Here is an 18,323-nt window from a genome sequence, read left to right as displayed (position 1 = left end):
TCTAAGTTTAAAGGAATAGTCAGATCCTTGAATCTAAACGTGAGGCTGGTATTTTACTTAGATATTAGTTTTTTTCCAACTACATTATTCTAGGAGGGTAGAGTAACTTGGGCTCTTAAAGACTGTAAACATACACATGTATGTATATTAACAGTGAGGGCATAGAGAATGTCCAAGTAGACCAGAATCTAGTCCTAGAGCCATTGTGCCTTGACCTCTCTCGGAGCAGAGAGACCCCATCTGACTGAAGCTCAGAATCTCTGGGGAAGCTGGCCTTCCTCTGAAGGATTAGCCTTGTCTGCACTAGGAACTGTGCAGACTTTATGGGAACATCAGATGCTTCTTGGGAATTAATCCAGAATCAGCAACCACATCTTTCAAGCCTTCCACCAAGACCACTTGCATAAACAGCATTACCAACTCCCCTGGAAACTTCAAAAGTCGCCCATTCTCAACAGAAAGCAGGACACTAACTCTGCCCTGGGTGCATGCAAGACTCCTCAGCATAGCATACGTTTGAGTAGATACTTTCCACTCCCACCCAGATAAGCCACTGCCACCATCTAGAATATTCTATGTTGGCATGAAGTAACCCCTTCACAACTGGGAAACAAAACTCAGTTCCCTGTTGACCTGCTGCCTCAGGGGCTCTTAGAGTTCTATCAGGAAACCTTCCTGCCTGCCCCTAAGAGAACCTTCTGGAATACTTGGTATTGGTATCAATTTTTGTAAGCAACTACCAGCATCATGATACTGTCATAAGACTCAAAGCTTACTACATTCTGGAACTGTAGCCTGTATTATAAGACTTCATTTTTATTCAATCTCCAGAGTTTTAAGATTTTAAAGAATCTATCACTTGCCAGGCATCTCCTGTCCTGACCCTGTATCATAGTCTCAAAGCTTCAGGACACTAAGTCTTTTGAACAGGGACAGTACCAGCGCTCATGAGTGCTGCTGCATAGCTTGTCTCTCTCCACATCATTTTTTTCAGTGAATTCTTCAGATCTACAGTACATATAATTTTAGAAACCAATCATATCTTTTTAGTGAGATCTTAAAATATGTTAAAATTATAGGAGTACTTTATTTCCCTTGTTTTAGAAAAATTATATACTTCACAGAGTTCAATTCAATAAATGAATATATATATATATTTAAAGAATTCTATTTTTAGAGTTTCATATTTGGTATTTTTGCTCTGTTATTAAGAAATAATGTTTTTATGCCACTATAACATTCAAAGTATTTCCTTTTTGTAAGAATCATAAAAGTTTTAAAACAGTCATTATTATGTACTTGGTAGCTTTGCAATACAGTTTATCTGTTAGATGAATATAATAATATAATAAAAAGTTCCAGACAATTCAGAAAAATAAACTATAACAACCTGGATGTCCTTCAACTGTGTGAGATACACAGAATCTAGCTGAGGTGATTCATTTTATCTCATAAACACTACAAATTTTGCTATGGAAAATATGTATATTTAAGAAGTAGAATAGAACGCATTCATAAAGCCCCACTAATGGAATATATTTTCTTACTTAGCTACACTTCCCTATCAGAGCCTTTAACTGTGTGAGCTAGTGATGGTCAGCTCTCCACTATGGAGGAGACACACATGGGGACACAAATCCAACCTGATTTAACATGCAGACAGCACTATTAGCATGTTTTTGCAACATTTCAGTGAAATAACGTTTACAATGTATTTTCCTTTCCAAGTGACAGTTGCTTTGACCTAGCTTTGATGTCATAGTTTTACTTTTGTATATATGTACCAAGGACACATGCTAAAACCCCTAGAAAGAAAAGCTGTGACCATGCATGGTATCTCACATTGAGTAATGTCCACACTGCCTGTATTAAACAAGGACATACGAGTTTGGTGAGAACAAATTCAACACCTTTGGAAAACGTTTCCAGATATAGGGGAACTTCTAAATGAACATGACATATAATATATTCTTAATGTTTTAATTCTAAAAGACTATCTGTGGAAAGATTTGAGCATCATAAACATAACAAAATGACCAGCCTCAAACTATAAAGACAGAAACGTCCCTTTTAGCAGTTAACAAATGAAGTTCTTGTGCTTATTTAAGACTGTAATATTCTCTTGTTTGCCAGTAAAGCCTGTACATGGAAGCCTCTGTCATGGCTACTCCCTGCTAATCTGTCTGCATTGAACTGGCAGATTAGGTCTTTTTCCAGCCTCACTAGTTCACAAAAAGACTTCATTCCATAAAGTCTAAATGGTATAGCATAACAGTCATTACCAACCAGGAGAATCTTAATTTTTCTGAGCTCCCTTTATAACATAGGGTGTTTTTCAATAAATGTTTATGAAGACACTTGGGCAGATCCCTCACAAGATTCATGCTGGTGGTAGGATGCTTCTTAGGGTGCAAGAGAATCTGTTGTCTTATCCCCTTTTGTTGGGCACTCAATGCTTCTCACCTAAGAATCTCCCTCACCCAAACGTGCATTCCATTCACAGATCACATTCATGTGTGTGTCTCAGTCACGGCCTGTCATGTGGTTAATGAATTGGGCCGATTTTTGCATGTGCACCTTGAAAGCAAATCACTCAGTAAAAAGTTAGCCTTTGTGAACTGACTTAGTAACAAGCAAATTGTTGCCACATTTTTTGAAAACTGAAAACTAATATGTTGCTAACTTTGCCTTTAAACACATTTATCAGATTTTAATATAAGTTCCATCATGACCATCCTCTCTTGCTATTCATCGTCAAGATACTGTCACATTTTTGGCACAATGATTTATGAAGATGAGCACTTTATGTTTCTTGCAAAGCAATATTTTTCCTTTATTAAATTTGACTATCTTATCTGATGTAGAAGGCTTCTCCATTTTTAAAGCCCATTCCTTAATCTCATCGGGTGTTAATAGTACCTAAAATGTAAATAATTAAGAACTCAGATAAAATTTACAATAGAAATTAAATGATTAATATTTATACTTTATATGTAACATTTATGCCAAATGTAGTGTTATAGCTACATGTACCTTGACATATGGTTATGAGCAAATATTGCATGTTTCATTACATTAAAAGTTAAGCATATCTCTATATTGGAGATAGAAGGATAAGGAATAACATGTTGAATTTTTATTTTCACAAAAGATGAAAAATCCTATATTGTACCTAAGCCCAATCAGACTTTTATGAGTAATCACAGTGCTGGATGTGATGAGAAGCATTTTTAACTTGTATTATATTTCATTATTTGCTGTTATTGGTTTTCTACTAAGGTAGGTCATTGTCACTACATCGGGAATACTGTTATCTGTTCAGTTTTGCAGTTTTACCAAAGCTAGCTGAGAATTTCTGTAGAGGACCCTTCTCAAGTAAAAATTTTCTAGAAAACCAGTTATGGATGATACTGAGATACACTGACAGAATGTTCAACATTCAGATAAGTTTGCCAAATTAGCCAAAGTCTGGGATATTGGATACAGCAGCATAGGCTGGAGGGTGTGGTAGTCGGCATTCCCTCGTAGGCCAAGCATGCCGGGCTCCGTATTAGACATCACTGAAGCGCTCATGGCTAATAAACTCCTTATTAGGAATTACTCCATATTCAAATGTATGCAAAAGATCTCAAGTCTGTAGCTAATGTCTTTCAAAAGATTTGTTGGGCAGGGGAAATGCACAAAGGTACCTTCGCTTACCAATTTTAATTTAGTAATTGACAGAGAGGTGCTTTGCTCTTGACACTTACAAATTCTGGATCCAGCCTATTGATAAGATGCGTCACCTTTCTATTTGTCCTCTGATTCACCAGCTTCAAGACTTGAGACTAAAATGGTCCAAAGTAAATATGCATTTGGTGTTAAGGTTTTTCATTTAATCCTGGAAGTTTCCCGAGGTGTGTGGTCAAATATCATCCTCATTTCCAGTTAGCAGAAGGGAAATCTGAAAGTCTTGGGGTCTCAGGCATTTATAACTCCACTTACTGATGTGAACCATTCCCAAAAGTTTCTGTCCTTCATCTGTGCTCTGGGGTCAGTTTGAATTGTGATATCTATCCTCAAGTCACCTGAATTTCTCTGAAAGATACAGCTATAGTCACTGGATTCTTATTTCTGCCTTCAGATAAATTATTGTTTGTTGTATCACATGTTGAAAAATATTGAACTTCTGACCAGTAAGATGCCTACATTTCTATAAACTCAACTTCTTCTAATCTTAACTTTTTCCATATCCTTTAGAATCTGTCTTTCAAAATCAGATTAAATTTATTTTCATTATAATAAATGAGCTAATACTGTAACTCCAGTAAAAAGTAATGGTTCAAAAGAAGATAGGATCACAAATTCCTTAAAGATCTCACAATCTCGATATTTTCTGTGCCAAATCAGGGATGTATCTTCTAATTCCATATGTCATCTAAGTCTTCAGAAATCCCTGCAACAGAGGGAATTTCAGTCAGCATTTACTGGAAACCGCTGCTCACTCTCCCTTCTTTCAATGAATTACATTTGATGAGTTATTTCAGCTACTACCTACAATCAGAGCGGATTGGTATGCCCAATGCTAGAATGTGCCTCCAGATGAGCATCACTGCTCATATTGAACTTATACTAAAAATCACTTTCCCCAGTAGTTGCAGTAAGAAATGAATCTTATGAACTCAGTTGTACCTACTATGGCACTGTCTATAGCACGCCTCTGCATGCATCGAAAGCAAAAATACACAAAATAGACCAATGCAACATTTTTAAATGTGTTCAAAACTCCTAAGATTAAAACTCCTCAAATACACAGTCTTGTAAACTGGATGCTTTAGCAGACAGAGTAGCTGCTTACTATTCACATAGGGTATTGAGTGGGCCTAGAGTCAAACATTGTTCTGTCCTGACCATCCCATGGGACTTGAACAGGCAGAGGAGCTATAAAATTCCACTTCATTAAACTGCAGTGCAAAGGACTCAGAACCAAGTTCCTAGTTAGCTATAAGCATGCTTTGAAAGTGCGGCTGCTTCCATACAAGTATATAAACATTAGAGAGCTGAAGCAGACAAACTTCCTTGTGCCTATCAAGATTCATGGGAATCCACAGCTATGAAACACAAACTGAATCAAATCCACTGGGCCCCGTGAATTAGAACATCCCCTAAATTGAGTTTAAGTCTCTTTAAAAATCTACAGCATAAAGATGGAAACTTCAAAGCAGTGCCATAATAAAGTAACTTCAGTAGACTTTGCTTTGAGACTGTTAACAACTTCAGTTAAAGTTAAGCATGTCTTTTCTCACATCTGCAGGGTCACCGTCACACCATTCTAAGTTGCAATGAGATAACTAAGTATCTTGCTTGTTTGGCAAGCAAGATATGTAAATATGTAAAATTTTTAACCATTTTACATTTGAGTACTTTGTCTTTGAACGTATCCTGACAGAATAATTTCATTGCTTTAACTCTGCAATTAGTCCTTCTAGTTAAAGAGTAATGATTTACAGCAGGAGTCTAATCTGTAAGTCTACAAAGGCTTAATATAATAGCATGCCTTGACCACCCACAGGTCAAGCAGGAGGTGCAGGGCTGTGGCTGAGGGTGGAGAGAGCTGGACCACAGGCCCCCATATTATCAGAAGCTTACATGTGGGGAGCCACACTCTGCAGGAAATGAGGGCTGTGGGGGTTCAAAACAGAAAAAGGAAAGAAAGACAAGAAATCCCTGCTGAGGGGTGCTGTGAGCACAAAGGAAATGTGATCCTGGACCCACAAATAGAAACTGAGGGCATGGTGCCGGAGGATGCCAGTGAGGCTGGCATAGACTAAGAGGCCGCTTTGTGTAGAGCAGTCTACATAGTGGTGGATGAGAGGAAAGGATCTGAAAAACAATAGGTTTAATCAGGAGGGGGACATGAGATGCGTGCTGTCACTACTTAGATGCTGTTATGACATGTAAGTTATGGATACATTTTTAATAAACAAAGCCAACCTCTGAAGAAAAGATTCCTGAGAGTGGGGTATAACTAACTATTTTGTGTATGTGTGCATGAGGCCTGGCATACATGCATACAATCTTAGCATGAGGCCCGGTATACATGCATATAATTTTACAGTTGTCTTAAGTGTAAATCGTATGCTTCACAGCATGTCATAGTTTCTTTTCAGTGGAGAATAGAGACACAGAAATTGGTTTAGGGACCATTGTGATAGTGCAGAGGACTTAGGGTGACTTCATATGCCGGCAAAAAGACACCAAGGGCCAGTCCCAAGATATAGCAAATAAAAACAGTAACAGTATTAGTTTCTCTAATACTTAACTAGCTCAAGGCACTAGGTCACTGTCCACTTACAAGACTGCTCACAGCAGCTGATAAGTGTGGGCATGTTTTCTTCACCCTTTCACTTTGGCACTGATGCTGATTGACATAAAATTATCACCATTACTGGCAAGCAGAGGGTGGTTGTGACCAAAAATCAAAATCACACACACACACACACATTCTGTTTCTCCAAAATATCCTTTGTGGATATTCATTTTGGCTTTGTAGTTACTAATATCTTGATAATATGGAAATCCTAAGTAGAAAGACATTAGCAGTTTGCTTTTTATAAAATATGCTTGTTTTGCACCTACCTTTTTATCAGGGTCTCAAGACAGATATTGTTGCTTCAGAGCTATGTCTGTGTTTTCCTTGAAAGTCTTACTATAAATCTATTCAAATGATTAACTGTCACTACATAAAATTCTCTCAGTTTAAAGTTTTCCACATTTTTATAGCTAAGTAGAGTGCCTAGACTATATTGTTTAAAAAGCATTATTTTATACCTTGTGAGAATTGGATTATTGATAAGATTATCCTTTCCCTTTATCCTAGCTCATTGATCTTATGCTGCCCTTGATGGCAGAATCATATCACTGGCGTCATCTCTCTCTGCACATATTAAAGAGACTTAATTCATTTGGAAGATATCGCTAGCTTTCTATTCAAATCACATATTGATGCCACATATTGCCCTTCAGATCAGTGAATGAAAATACAATTCTCATCTCAGTGACGTTACAGATCATGAACCCTAAAAAAAACAGAGTGAGAGTTGGGGTGCTTTCCCTCTAACCCCAACACTCTTGAAGTAGAGGAAGGGGAAGTCTGAGGCCAACCTTCGCAAAACAGCAAAACCCTGTCTGATTTTTTTAAATCTATTTTTCATGCTACAATGTTAGCAGCTGTCACTAAAACTATCATTTAATTTGCTAAGGATCCTAATATCCATCTTCAGTATATTTATCAGCTTCACATATAGTACATGTAGGTGTGTGTGTGTGTGTGTGTGTGTATAGGGGAGAGTATATATACACATACATATGGTTATATGTTCTCCTGCATTTCGTAAGTATTTTATGGCCTCCTTTTTAGCATAGAGCCCCTTTCAGTAAGACATGATTATCAAATACAACCCGAGTTCTGATTGAAACAGACAGTGGAAGGCAACATCTTCATTGTGCACCCTGAGAGTGAACCATCTAGGAAAGTCCAGCTTGGTCTTCCAACAAAGCTTTTGTTTTTATTTTGACCCTTTAAGCTTGAAACGAAAATGTTAACTAATGTAACTGAATTGCTTTTGCTATGTTTGTTTGTAAATAAGGTAATGAGTATAGTATGCACGTCCTCTGGAGGAGACTCAGTGGGGAGATGTGTTCAGGTCCTGAAAAGAAAAGGACTTCAGGGCCAAAGGTAGTGAGGCAGGTGTCCATCTAATTATTCTGATCTTAGGTGGTGAAGTCTGCATGACTCCTGAACTCTGAAAATGTTCAGATCTATAGCAGGCTACCTTGGGACCTTAGAATAGACCATATGTTCATTGATGGGACTGACATGCTCTTTATCCTCTCCCTCCCATCCTGTACCCTTCTTGTGGTTACTAACAGCACTCGCAAACAAAATTACACGATGCATTTTTTCACGACAACATGGGCTCAGGCACTTCTACAACAGAGGATGAAGGTCGCTTAGGCGATGCCCATGAAGAATCCACGTTTATTTCCCTTTCCAGTATACAATGTGTCCCTTCCTGGTTTTTTTTTAAACACCTCTCACTGCATCCAATATCAGGAAACAAAGATGAAGGACCTGGCTAACAGAAAGCCCTTCGAGACCAAGTGTACCTGACCTTTCCACACTGTGAGCTAATGATGTGCAGCTTCTCTGCACATAAGCAAATGTCTTCACGTCAGTGCATCCATGGACATTGTGATCTGTTGTAATATCAGTTACAGTGGCAATATTGAGAATAAGAAATGGCTTAACATGAAAAAAAAAGTTTAAGCACAAAAATTTTTAAAGACTTTATGTTTTAAATGGCATTTTAGCACAGTATTTAACATTCTGGGTCACCGAGCTATTTAAGAAGACTGTCTTTCATCTTTGTCTCTTGTTTTATATGATTAAGTTGTCATCATTTGTCCTTTATGTATCCTCCTCTACCCTATAACACACTGAAACTGTATCTACTTGCTGTGTTGCATTATTTTGCTGCTGGACTTTGACCAACTTGTATTATGCAGAAAGTTAATTCAGATATCATATTCAAGATGATAACTGTAAAGACACCGCTAACTCCTTTAATATGCCCCTTAACATGTATGTTGATGTAGCATCATTTTGTGGATAGGAAAAAAATGTTTGACCTTCAGATATTTTCTACTTAAAATAATTGTGAATGAATACCCTATCTCCTCCTATCTCTATTTGCAGCTTGTTTGCGTTCATTCCATTTTTATACTGTGTGTGAGAGTGAGAGTGTGCATGTGGAGGTCGGGGAACAACTTGGGGTGCTGGTGTTCAGTCAGTTTCCACATTGTTTGAGACAGTCTCTTGTTGCTCACTGTTCCACAAGCCTGTCTAGCTGGCCCATGAGCTTCTGGGGATTCTTCTGTCTCCACCTTCCACTTTACAATAAGCACAAGGGGGTCCCTGATAACTCATCTGGCTTCTATGTGGGTAGTCAGGGTCCAAGCATACCTCCTCACGCCTGCACAGCAGGCTCTTAATCCATAGGCCATCCCCATTGTCTTTCTTTTTTTTTCTAAGTAAGTCTCACACATAACTTACCAGCCAAATCACACCTGCAAAAAGGTGTCAGATGTTGCTAAGAGGTTTTTTGTTCCATTGTTGGTAACATCAATACAAGGCCACACTTTCAACTTAGCCGTTTCTCTTGAGTGTGTGTCTAGTGATGAGTGTGTGTGTGCCCATGTGCGCAAGTGAGAGGCCACGTGTCACTTGTCAAGTGTCTTCCTCCATCTCTCGCCATCTTCTGAGATTCTCAATGAACCTAGAGCTCATCATTTTGGTTAGACTAACTGGTCAGTGAGCTGCAGAGGTCTGCGTGTGTCTGTAACCCTACCCATCATTGAAGCCACACGCAAGCCCCTGAGCTGGGAAGATGAACTGTTTCTCACACTTTTGCAGGAGTCAGCTGATCGCAGGCTTCTTGCTTCCATTCCCCTGGAAACCACCATCCTGCTCTGAGTTTCACTCATCCTAATTCCACATTAGCTGATGTTTTTAAGACACAAATAGGAAGGTTGAAATTTTATGTGTCAAGAGCTACATACTCCCAGCACTCAGGAGGCAGAAGCAGGTAGGTCTCTCTGAGTTTGAGGCCAGCCTGGTCTGCAGAGCTAGTTCCAGGACAGTCAGGGCTACACAGAGAAATCTTGTCTGATTTAAAAGAAAAAAAAAAAAAGCCAACAAAGATGAAAAAAGAAGAACCCTTTTTACATCCCTGCAGGGGATGTAATCCAATGCAGTCACCATAGAAATTTGTTTGTAGATTCAAAAAAAAAAAAAAAAAGGCGGGGGGTAACAATGTGGCCTAGAGAAATGACTCAATTTTTATTAATTTCCAATAATTACAATTTAAGTATTCTTTCAGAACTGGAGTTTGGATGTCCGGTCTCTGTCTATCAGTCCTCCATAGACAGAAGCTTGGAAAGACCCAGCAGCTCTGCAAGCATGGCCAGTGACTTTAGAAAACAGAGGAAGAGGGAACCTGCAGTGGGCCCACCCAGGGTCTTGGGGGATCAGAGTTCGAGCAGGACCAGCCCCAGCCAGGCAGTCCTCCCAGGGTGAAGTTCCACCTTTTTGAAGTCTTTCATTAGCTCTTCTCCTTCCTCTCCCTCAAGAGTACAAGATCACGAGTCCCCAAGAAGTTATTCATCTACTCTGACTGACTTGGGAAGAAGTGTACCACAGGAACGAAGAGGAACTCCAGAAAAAGAGAAACTGCCTGTAAAAGCTGTCTATGATTTCAAAGCTCAGACATCTAAGGAGACACTGTCTATATCCTCAGGAAAATTGACCAAAACTGGTATGAGGGGGAGCACCACGGAAGAGTGGGCATTTCCCCAATGTCATATGTAGAGAAACTAATGCCCCCAGAAAAAGCGCAGCCGGCGAGACCACCACCCCCAGTCCAGCCTGGAGAGACTGGAGAAGCCATAGCCAAGTACAACTTCAATGCAGACACAAACATGGAACTCTCCCTGCGAAAGGGCGACAGGATTCTTCTTCTTAAAAGAGTTGATCAAAACTGGTACAAAGGTAAGATCTCAGGAACCAACAGACAAGGCATCTTCCCCGTTTCCTACGTAGAAGTTGTCAAGAGGAACACAAAAGGTCCTGACCCTCCTCTACCCCACAGCTACTCCAGTGATAGAATCTACAGTCTAAGCTCCAATAAGCCACAGCGTCCTGTGTTCTCTCATGAAAACATTCAAGGTGGGGGAGAACCGTTTCAGGCTCTGTATAACTATACTCTTAGGAATGCAGATGAGCTGGAACTCAGACAAAGCGATGTCGTCGATGTCATGGAAAAGTGCACTGACGGATGGTTCATGGGAACTTCAAGAAGAACCAAATTCTTTGGTACTTTTCCCGGAAACTATGTCAAAAGGCTGTGACTCACCTCACTCCTAATTAAGGCCACATTTCAGCCACACATCTGCATTAACCCACCTGAAACATCCCAGCAGACCTGTTGCTGCCATGCCTTATGGTTCTCAGTCAGCCATTACCATCTCCACCTGCTGCCGCCACCAAACCACCAGCAAAGGGACTGCCACTGTGAGTCTTAGGAAGGCTGGGAGCTTTAGAGAAACGTGGCAAACTTACACCCACATAAATATTCAGTTTCCTGCTTTCTGCCCTGAACTTTGAAATGCCTATGTATGGAATCAGAACAACGTGATCATACTTTTAAAAAGTGAAATAATTAAGGAAGGAAGAAAGAGAAAAAAAAAGAAAGAAAGAAAGAAAGAAAGAAAGAAAGAAAGAAAGAAAGAAAGAAAGAAAGAAAGACTCTTCAGGAGACTCTCTGGTCTCATGGCTGAATCTCCACCTCTCTGGAAGGTACACTGTCCTCAGGAAGCAAAGCCAGAAGGTTGTTCTTTTTTTCTGAAATGCTATGGTTCTCATTTTCACTCTAAGCTTGGCAGTATATTTTCCTTTCACGAGTTTGCCTAGTGCTCTGGTTTACACTATATGACAAGTATACTTTGGCTGTTGTTTGCCTGCACTTTTTCTACGTTGTCTCATGCACAGTGATTACAAAATCAGGAGCCCGTAGGAACGTTCCCTGGGACGAGTGTGATTTTTGTAGACTGCATTACATTTTCACACGGGGGTCTTTTCCCTGCCCGCTTTTTTTGTGCTTATTAGAAGTGCAAACAGCAAGCAGTTTGGTCACTCTTATGAGACTACAAAAGGCTTAGCCACACTACAGGACAAATCGTGTTGTGAATTCACAGTGCTGCTTTTGTGTATTAAAATGTAATCATCAGCATTGTGAACAACAAGTTCTTAGTGGTTTATTTACCTGTTAAAACTTAAAAGCAGTGTTAGTGAGTTAGGCAGAAGAGATGAAAGTAATACCAGTAGGTAGGTTTCACTGCGTGCACACTTACACATTTGAGATTGTATGAGGACGTATAGCTCATATGCTATTTGTACATTTTATGGAAATATAAAAGAATACCACATTATTTTACAGAGTACTTCAGGGGGATCCTGAGTGTTAAGGCTGGCTTTAGCAAGGGTTATGATCAATACAACTATTTTTACTACAATAAGTATTTTTCTTCTATAAGACCCAGAATCCTGACTCCATTTGCAGACAGGAATATATATGTTGAGCTTGATTTTTTTTCTTGTGTGTGTAAAATACTTCCTAGGAATACATTGGGCACTTTTGGAAATAATGGTTAAATCACTCAGGTTGTGTTTCCTGCCCCCAAAACAGATCTACAAAATGATACCAAACCTGAAAGACTTCATGAATTTACGGTGCCTGCATTCCACACACCCTGAGACTTAGCTTTGTATTTTGAATGAATTTGCATAAGACCTATTCATCCTTAGCACCTTATAGACAAACTGTTTTATGGCTTTCCTCCCGTGGGCAATGCTTGATCTTACACAACATATAAATTCTAGCATATTTTGTACATATGTTTTGTTTTCTTTTCCTTTCTTTTCTTTTCTTTTCTTTTGTACAGACTATTTACTTGTTCAGAAAACAGCGAGATCTCCCAATTTGTTCTTTATCCTGCACTTAAAGGAGATTAAACTTTTTCAGCAGAACGCCTTTCATGATGTCTTCACAGATCACAAGCTAATGTGAATCTGGAAGATAGCATCTGCACAAAATTCTGTGAATCGGAAAGATCTTTGTAACTAATCTGAAATACACATAAATGCCCGTTACAGAGGAGCATTGTTGGGGGCAGGAGGTAAAGAAACATCTTAGAGAAATCCACTTTACGATCCAGTTCACAACCAGCTTTATATGAGAAAAACTTGGGATTGGAAAATCAGTCAGCCGGTCAGCCACATGCAGCTTTGCTGATAAATGAATACTTTTTCACACCATTTATGAAAACAAATCTTCAACTCTGTTGCCTGTTATATTTAAGAAAAATTGCTGTTTATACTTTCTGTATCTGATTTTAAAAGGAAAAAGAAATACACCTGGCTTTCAGGTAATTGACTTTGAATTCTTACAAACAAAGGTCGTTGTGTTTTTCTTGAGTAGATACCTAATAAATTTTGCTTGAAAAAAGAAAACAATTTGAGTATTCATCAACAAAAGAAAGGGTGTCATTATTTGTATAATAAAGTATAATATAACACAGAGTATATCTATCAACAGAGTAAGTGGCACAATTACAAATGTAGTACAAAGTTATTCATCAGATTTTAAAAGTTGCAAATAGATGCAATATATTGCTTATGAACACTGGTGTGACAAAAGTATAAACCCATACGAATAAGTGCAGATACAGCAAGCATATCAGTTAGAGGGATAAGATTTTATTATTTTTTTTTAAAAGAGCTAGTTAGCAGATAGCTCAGTGTTTAAGAGTGTTTGCTGCTTTTTCAGAGGACCCTGAATTTGGTTTCTAGCATCTACATTTCGCATCTCATAACAGCCTGTAACTCTAACTCCAGGGCATCCAAGGCCCTGCTCTGGCCTCTGTGGGCACCTGCATACACATGTGAACACACACACACAAATGAGCAACACAGAAATACAAATACTTTTTCAAACATTAGAAAGGACTTATCAAAGGCATTGGCTCTACCTAAAATACTTGATCTTTAAATTTTCAGAAAGTTAATGAGTTATGTGCATTCAAAAGCTTTGTCTTATTATCTTTTCTTATGTGAAGATAAAATATTATAGCCAAAATCAAAAGACGATTTGATGGGCAGTTTCAAGTGAAGAATAGAGCCGAGTCAGCACCTAGCGTGGCTCCAAAGCGGGGCTGTAGCTCACTGGAACTGAAGAGCTTCATGTGCCTGAACTTCCTGTCAAGAGCTGCGAGCAGCTTCAGTATCTCAGAGAGAAAGCAGGATGAGCAACGGGGAGGGGTTTAATCCAGAGGCAGCCGTGGGAAGCTGTTGGGAGATGTTAGGTGCATGCTCAGCTGCTCTGCTCTAACAAAAACAGAGACTTGGAGTTAGAAAGGAAACTGGGAAGTCAGAATTAATTAACAGCACCTCTAGAGTAATGCCAGAGAGTCACCCTAAATTGCTAAGAATTTTACTAGAGTTTTATATTTTCTCAGATAACTTCAAATTCCTCTCATATTAAAGTTAATAATAAAAATAAAAGGCATACATTAATTGCTCAGAAGAAAAACAGCTCTCTGTTACTGAGAGAATTTCAATTAAGTGGTTAGTAAAAAGAAAAAAGACTTCTTACTATATCTCCTATTTAATCCTTTGAGTACTTATTAGAATTTTTATGGTTATTTTTATTCAATCAAGAAGGATAATAGATGCTGTTTTACAGATGTGGCAGGCCATTCAGTGACAATGGGAAACTCTGACACTCCCCTGTGGCCTTATTACCTGCTCTTGTGTCTGGACCCAACCCCATATTACTGTCAAAGCAGAAGACAAGCTCAACCTGGAAAATATAACTCTTTTAGAGAGTCCTGGTAGGATATCAGAAGGGGCTGTGTAGATGAGTTATGAAAAGCACAGACATTGTGCAGAAAAATATTTAGCAAACCAAGAGACAGGAGCCTAACTTACACAGAGATTACAACAGTAGCCCCTGTCTGTCAGTGCTCACAGGGAGCACACACATTGTGATGAGTTAGACATCTATGTGTGCATGTGACCATTGTGCACAAGTGCATGTGTGCATTTGACAAGGTCACTAGTCATCCACCTCTATGGGTGTGTCTTTCTCTGTCTCTGTATCTGTGTTTCTGTCTTTCTGTATGTCTCTGTCTGTCTCTGTCTCTCTGTGTCTCTCTCTGTGTCTCTCTCTCTCTGTCTGTCTGTCTGTCTGTCTCTCTCTCTCTCTCTCTCTATCTATCTATCTATCTCTATCTCTATCTCTATCTCTATCTCTATCTCTATCTCTATCTCTATCTCTATCTCTATCTCTGGACTTTCTCATTGGCTTAGACTTTTTCAACTAGTCTATCTTGGCTGAGCAATGAGCCCCAGTGACTCACGGGTCTCCGACTCTCAGCCCTGATATTAGAAGCACACGCTGCCATGGCTAGCTTGTTTATTTTTTAATGTGGATACTTGATCTCAAATCCAAATCCTCATGCTTGTAATACAAGCACTTATACAAATTGTCATCCAGTCCCAAGACAGATATTTTTAACTCCTCCACAATCTGTCAGAGACTAAATCACCACCTTAAAGACTGGGGAAGAATCTCTTCCATATTCATACTTTTGGTAATTTGAAGTTAATTCCTGTACATGCCCTAACTATAACAGAATACTTAAATGCTAGTATCCTTTGTGTTCTGAGGTTGGTAAGACAGCAGGCTGATTGCCATCTTTGAGCTTTTCTTTCTTTCTCTCTCTCTTTCTTTCTTTCTTTCTTTCTTTCTTTCTTTCTTTTTTTGGTTTTTCGAGACAGGGTTTCTCTGTGTAGCCCTGGCTGTCCTGGAACTCACTCGGTAGACCAGGCTGGCCTCGAACTCAGAAATCCGCCTGCCTCTGCCTCCCAAGTGCTGGGATTAAAGGCGTGCGCCACCACTGCCCGGCTTCTTTGACCTTTTCTACCTGAAACACACCTCGCAGACTAATAGAACCCTCCACCACAGGAAGCCAGCTTGAGTCACAATCCTACAGAGTTGGTCACCTCTCAGATTTAAAAAGAGGGAGGAACTCTGGATTTTTCAATGTCAAGCACTGTGATAGATTTATCTCTCTCTCACACACAAACAAATCAAAACAAACCTTAACATCCCTAAATGGACTCGCATTTTACGAAGTTACTATATTTCTAATGTAGAAGTTAGGATATTTTCCTGGGTAACTGAAGAAAGCATTCTGTTAGAATGACTTTGCCAATCGCTTTGGTAACTAAGATTTTCCATTTGGCTCAATCAGACCTCACAGTAATATGGTGACACGGGTTCCAAGCACAGGTTCCTGTGAGATGTTTAATCTACAAACTAGTCCATTAAACTTGTCCTAAACTTTACTTCACACAAATGCTAATGTTTGATACCTTTAAGTACCTAGAATGGCACCTTGTGCCTGTCCTGCCCTCTGCTGTCATGATAGGTAAGTTTTCACCATGAGTGCAGACCTGATTCTCCATGAAAAGAGACACTCAAAAACTGTCTAAGTGAGAGATAATTAAATATATTATGATTTTCCATTTCATGGAGATTTTTGTCTCAAGCTTTTATGACCTCCTGAGCTGCTTAGGATTAAGGTAGGTTTTGTGACTCTATAATCATATAATTTGATATACTCCCTTTTAAAAGAAGAAAATTAAGGACAGAAGTGTTTGTTTTAAATGAGAAATAAAATCATAACCTATTATAAATTTGTCGATTTTTGAAAACTGATAAGAGTCAAATTATCTGGAGCTGCCGGACTTCTTAAAGAAAAGATGGACCAGAAAGACAAAAATGTCATGTGGTGGCTTAGGGAACATAAAGCAGGAAACTTTACCTACAGAAGAACCTTGCATTTATTTGAAAAGCCTAATAACTTTTTAGTTTAATTAATTAACTATAACATCAAAAGCAGGGAATGTCAGGCAATACAAACACAGAAAACCATCCCAGACACATAGTTTAAAAAATCTAAGAAAACTTGTCACTGAGAGCAGAGATCTTACACTGTCCTGCAAACTAACAAGTGAGACTGTTCCATACCCCGCCCTGTCTATATATCCTGGGTCAGAGACAAGCAACTAAATTCCCAGCACAGAAGACAGCATAAGTTTTGTGTCTAAGTTGGTCACATGGCTCCTTTTGTGGGTGCAAAAGGCTGCCACAAAGGGAGGGGGCACAGCAGGTAAACAAGTGGGTTTGCATCAGGGCTGAGGATCCCTGAGCTTAAGAAACATGTCTTTTAAAGGGGCTGTTAGCACATCTGCCTGATCTGGGCTCTAGAATACTACAGTATCTCTTTCATTTGCAGTGAAAAACACTCTGTTCTGAAGAGAGACACCATCTTTTTTTTCTCAGGTTCTTATATCTCAAAAACCCCTGATAAGGTAGTCCAGATAAAACTGTCATACCGTGTACAGGGATGTGTCGGGCCCATGGGGAACATGGAGGACAGCCTCCCAAAACTTCAGTGTAATTGCCTTTCTATGCACTGGTCTCTAGCACATCTGCAAGCCTGTTTTAGCAACTGAAGAACTCTTTGTCAGCACCACACGTCTCCTCCTGCATCAAAACCAGGGCTGTGGCAAGATTTCATCCCTCAAGTCAGTGCTCCCCCTTCCCCCCCGCACTAACTTCTCAGTGCACCCCCTTCTGTCTCGCCCCCTGCCTATCAAAACACTGTTCCTAAATCAAATAAACATTGGTCTTGTGGCTTGGCTTTGACACTGTGGGCCAGAGTTCCCCTGTGATAATTTTCCCCACTTCCTGTTGTGCAGTTTGTGGGGTGATGCTTCGGCTCTGACGGGAGCTTAGGTAGCCCATAGCTTGACTGACCAACACCTTGGAGCAGGGCTGACTGTTGCCAGAGAAACAGGATGCCTACTTCTTCCGGCATACCCATTGTCTTCTGTCCAATTTCTGCATCCAGGGGAGTGAACTGAGCCGGGATTTGTGAAACCTGGCTCTGGTAGAGAAACACTGCTTGTAGTTGTCATTAAGCCTGGTAGCCTCGCTACCTTGCCCTAACCTGCTCATCATCTACGCCCGGTCCGTCTGCTCACTTCCAACCCATTTTCCAAGAGCTTCTCAAAACGCAAACATGGCTCTGCTGCCTCCTGCCTAGACTTTTCCAGAGTTCACACCACTCTTAGACTAGAACACATCATTCTCAGCATGATTCGCCAGGCTGACCTGACCTGGCTCTGCCTGCTTCTCCTCCACCAGGGCCTTCCTCCTGTTCTTTGTCCCTCCAGCCTGCATCCTAATGCTGACTTCTCATATAGCATCTTTATGAACTCTGGCTTTCCCCACCACCCCACATCACTGATGACTGACACCTCTTCCAGGCCTGGAATACAGTTTCATTTGCTTATGTTCATATAGACTACTTTCTTTTAGTTTTCTAAGTTTACAGTTGTGTTTTTTACAAATGAGTTTATCTAACCAAATTCTGTTCTTTGTTGGGCTACAAGGGCAATTTACCATTGTAGTGTAAGAAAAAATTTTTTTAATTGGCCAGTATCTCAGAATAACATGGGACCATGAACTCGTGAACTCCCAAGGAAGGGCCCCAAGGCAGGACATACCAATTATTTCTGAAAACTGCAGCTGTGTGTGTGTGGATAAGAGAGAGAGCACTCCTGCCTGGAACGTCCCGGATCCTCAGTTTCCTAG

At 39.8% G+C, this 18,323-nt stretch overlaps 1 protein-coding gene and 1 pseudogene across 1 annotated transcript in view; both read left to right on the top strand.

Moving 5' to 3' along the window:
* Ppef2 (protein phosphatase with EF-hand domain 2) overlaps positions 1 to 8,009 on the top strand; it is a 30,920-nt gene extending 22,911 nt beyond the window's left edge. The window contains 2 exon segments of the mRNA XM_028789202.1: positions 7,912 to 7,939; positions 7,941 to 8,009. Coding sequence (XP_028645035.1) covers positions 7,912 to 7,939; positions 7,941 to 8,009 — 97 coding nt within the window.
* A 1,844-nt stretch (positions 8,010 to 9,853) lies between these two features.
* LOC114640259 lies at positions 9,854 to 10,998 on the top strand (annotated as a pseudogene).
* The last annotated feature ends 7,325 nt before the right edge of the window (positions 10,999 to 18,323 follow it).

This window comes from Grammomys surdaster, unplaced genomic scaffold (assembly GCF_004785775.1).
Source record: "Grammomys surdaster isolate TR1022 unplaced genomic scaffold, NIH_TR_1.0 125793, whole genome shotgun sequence".
Lineage (NCBI taxonomy): Eukaryota > Metazoa > Chordata > Mammalia > Rodentia > Muridae > Grammomys > Grammomys surdaster.
This window is presented reverse-complemented; position numbering and strand designations above follow the sequence as displayed.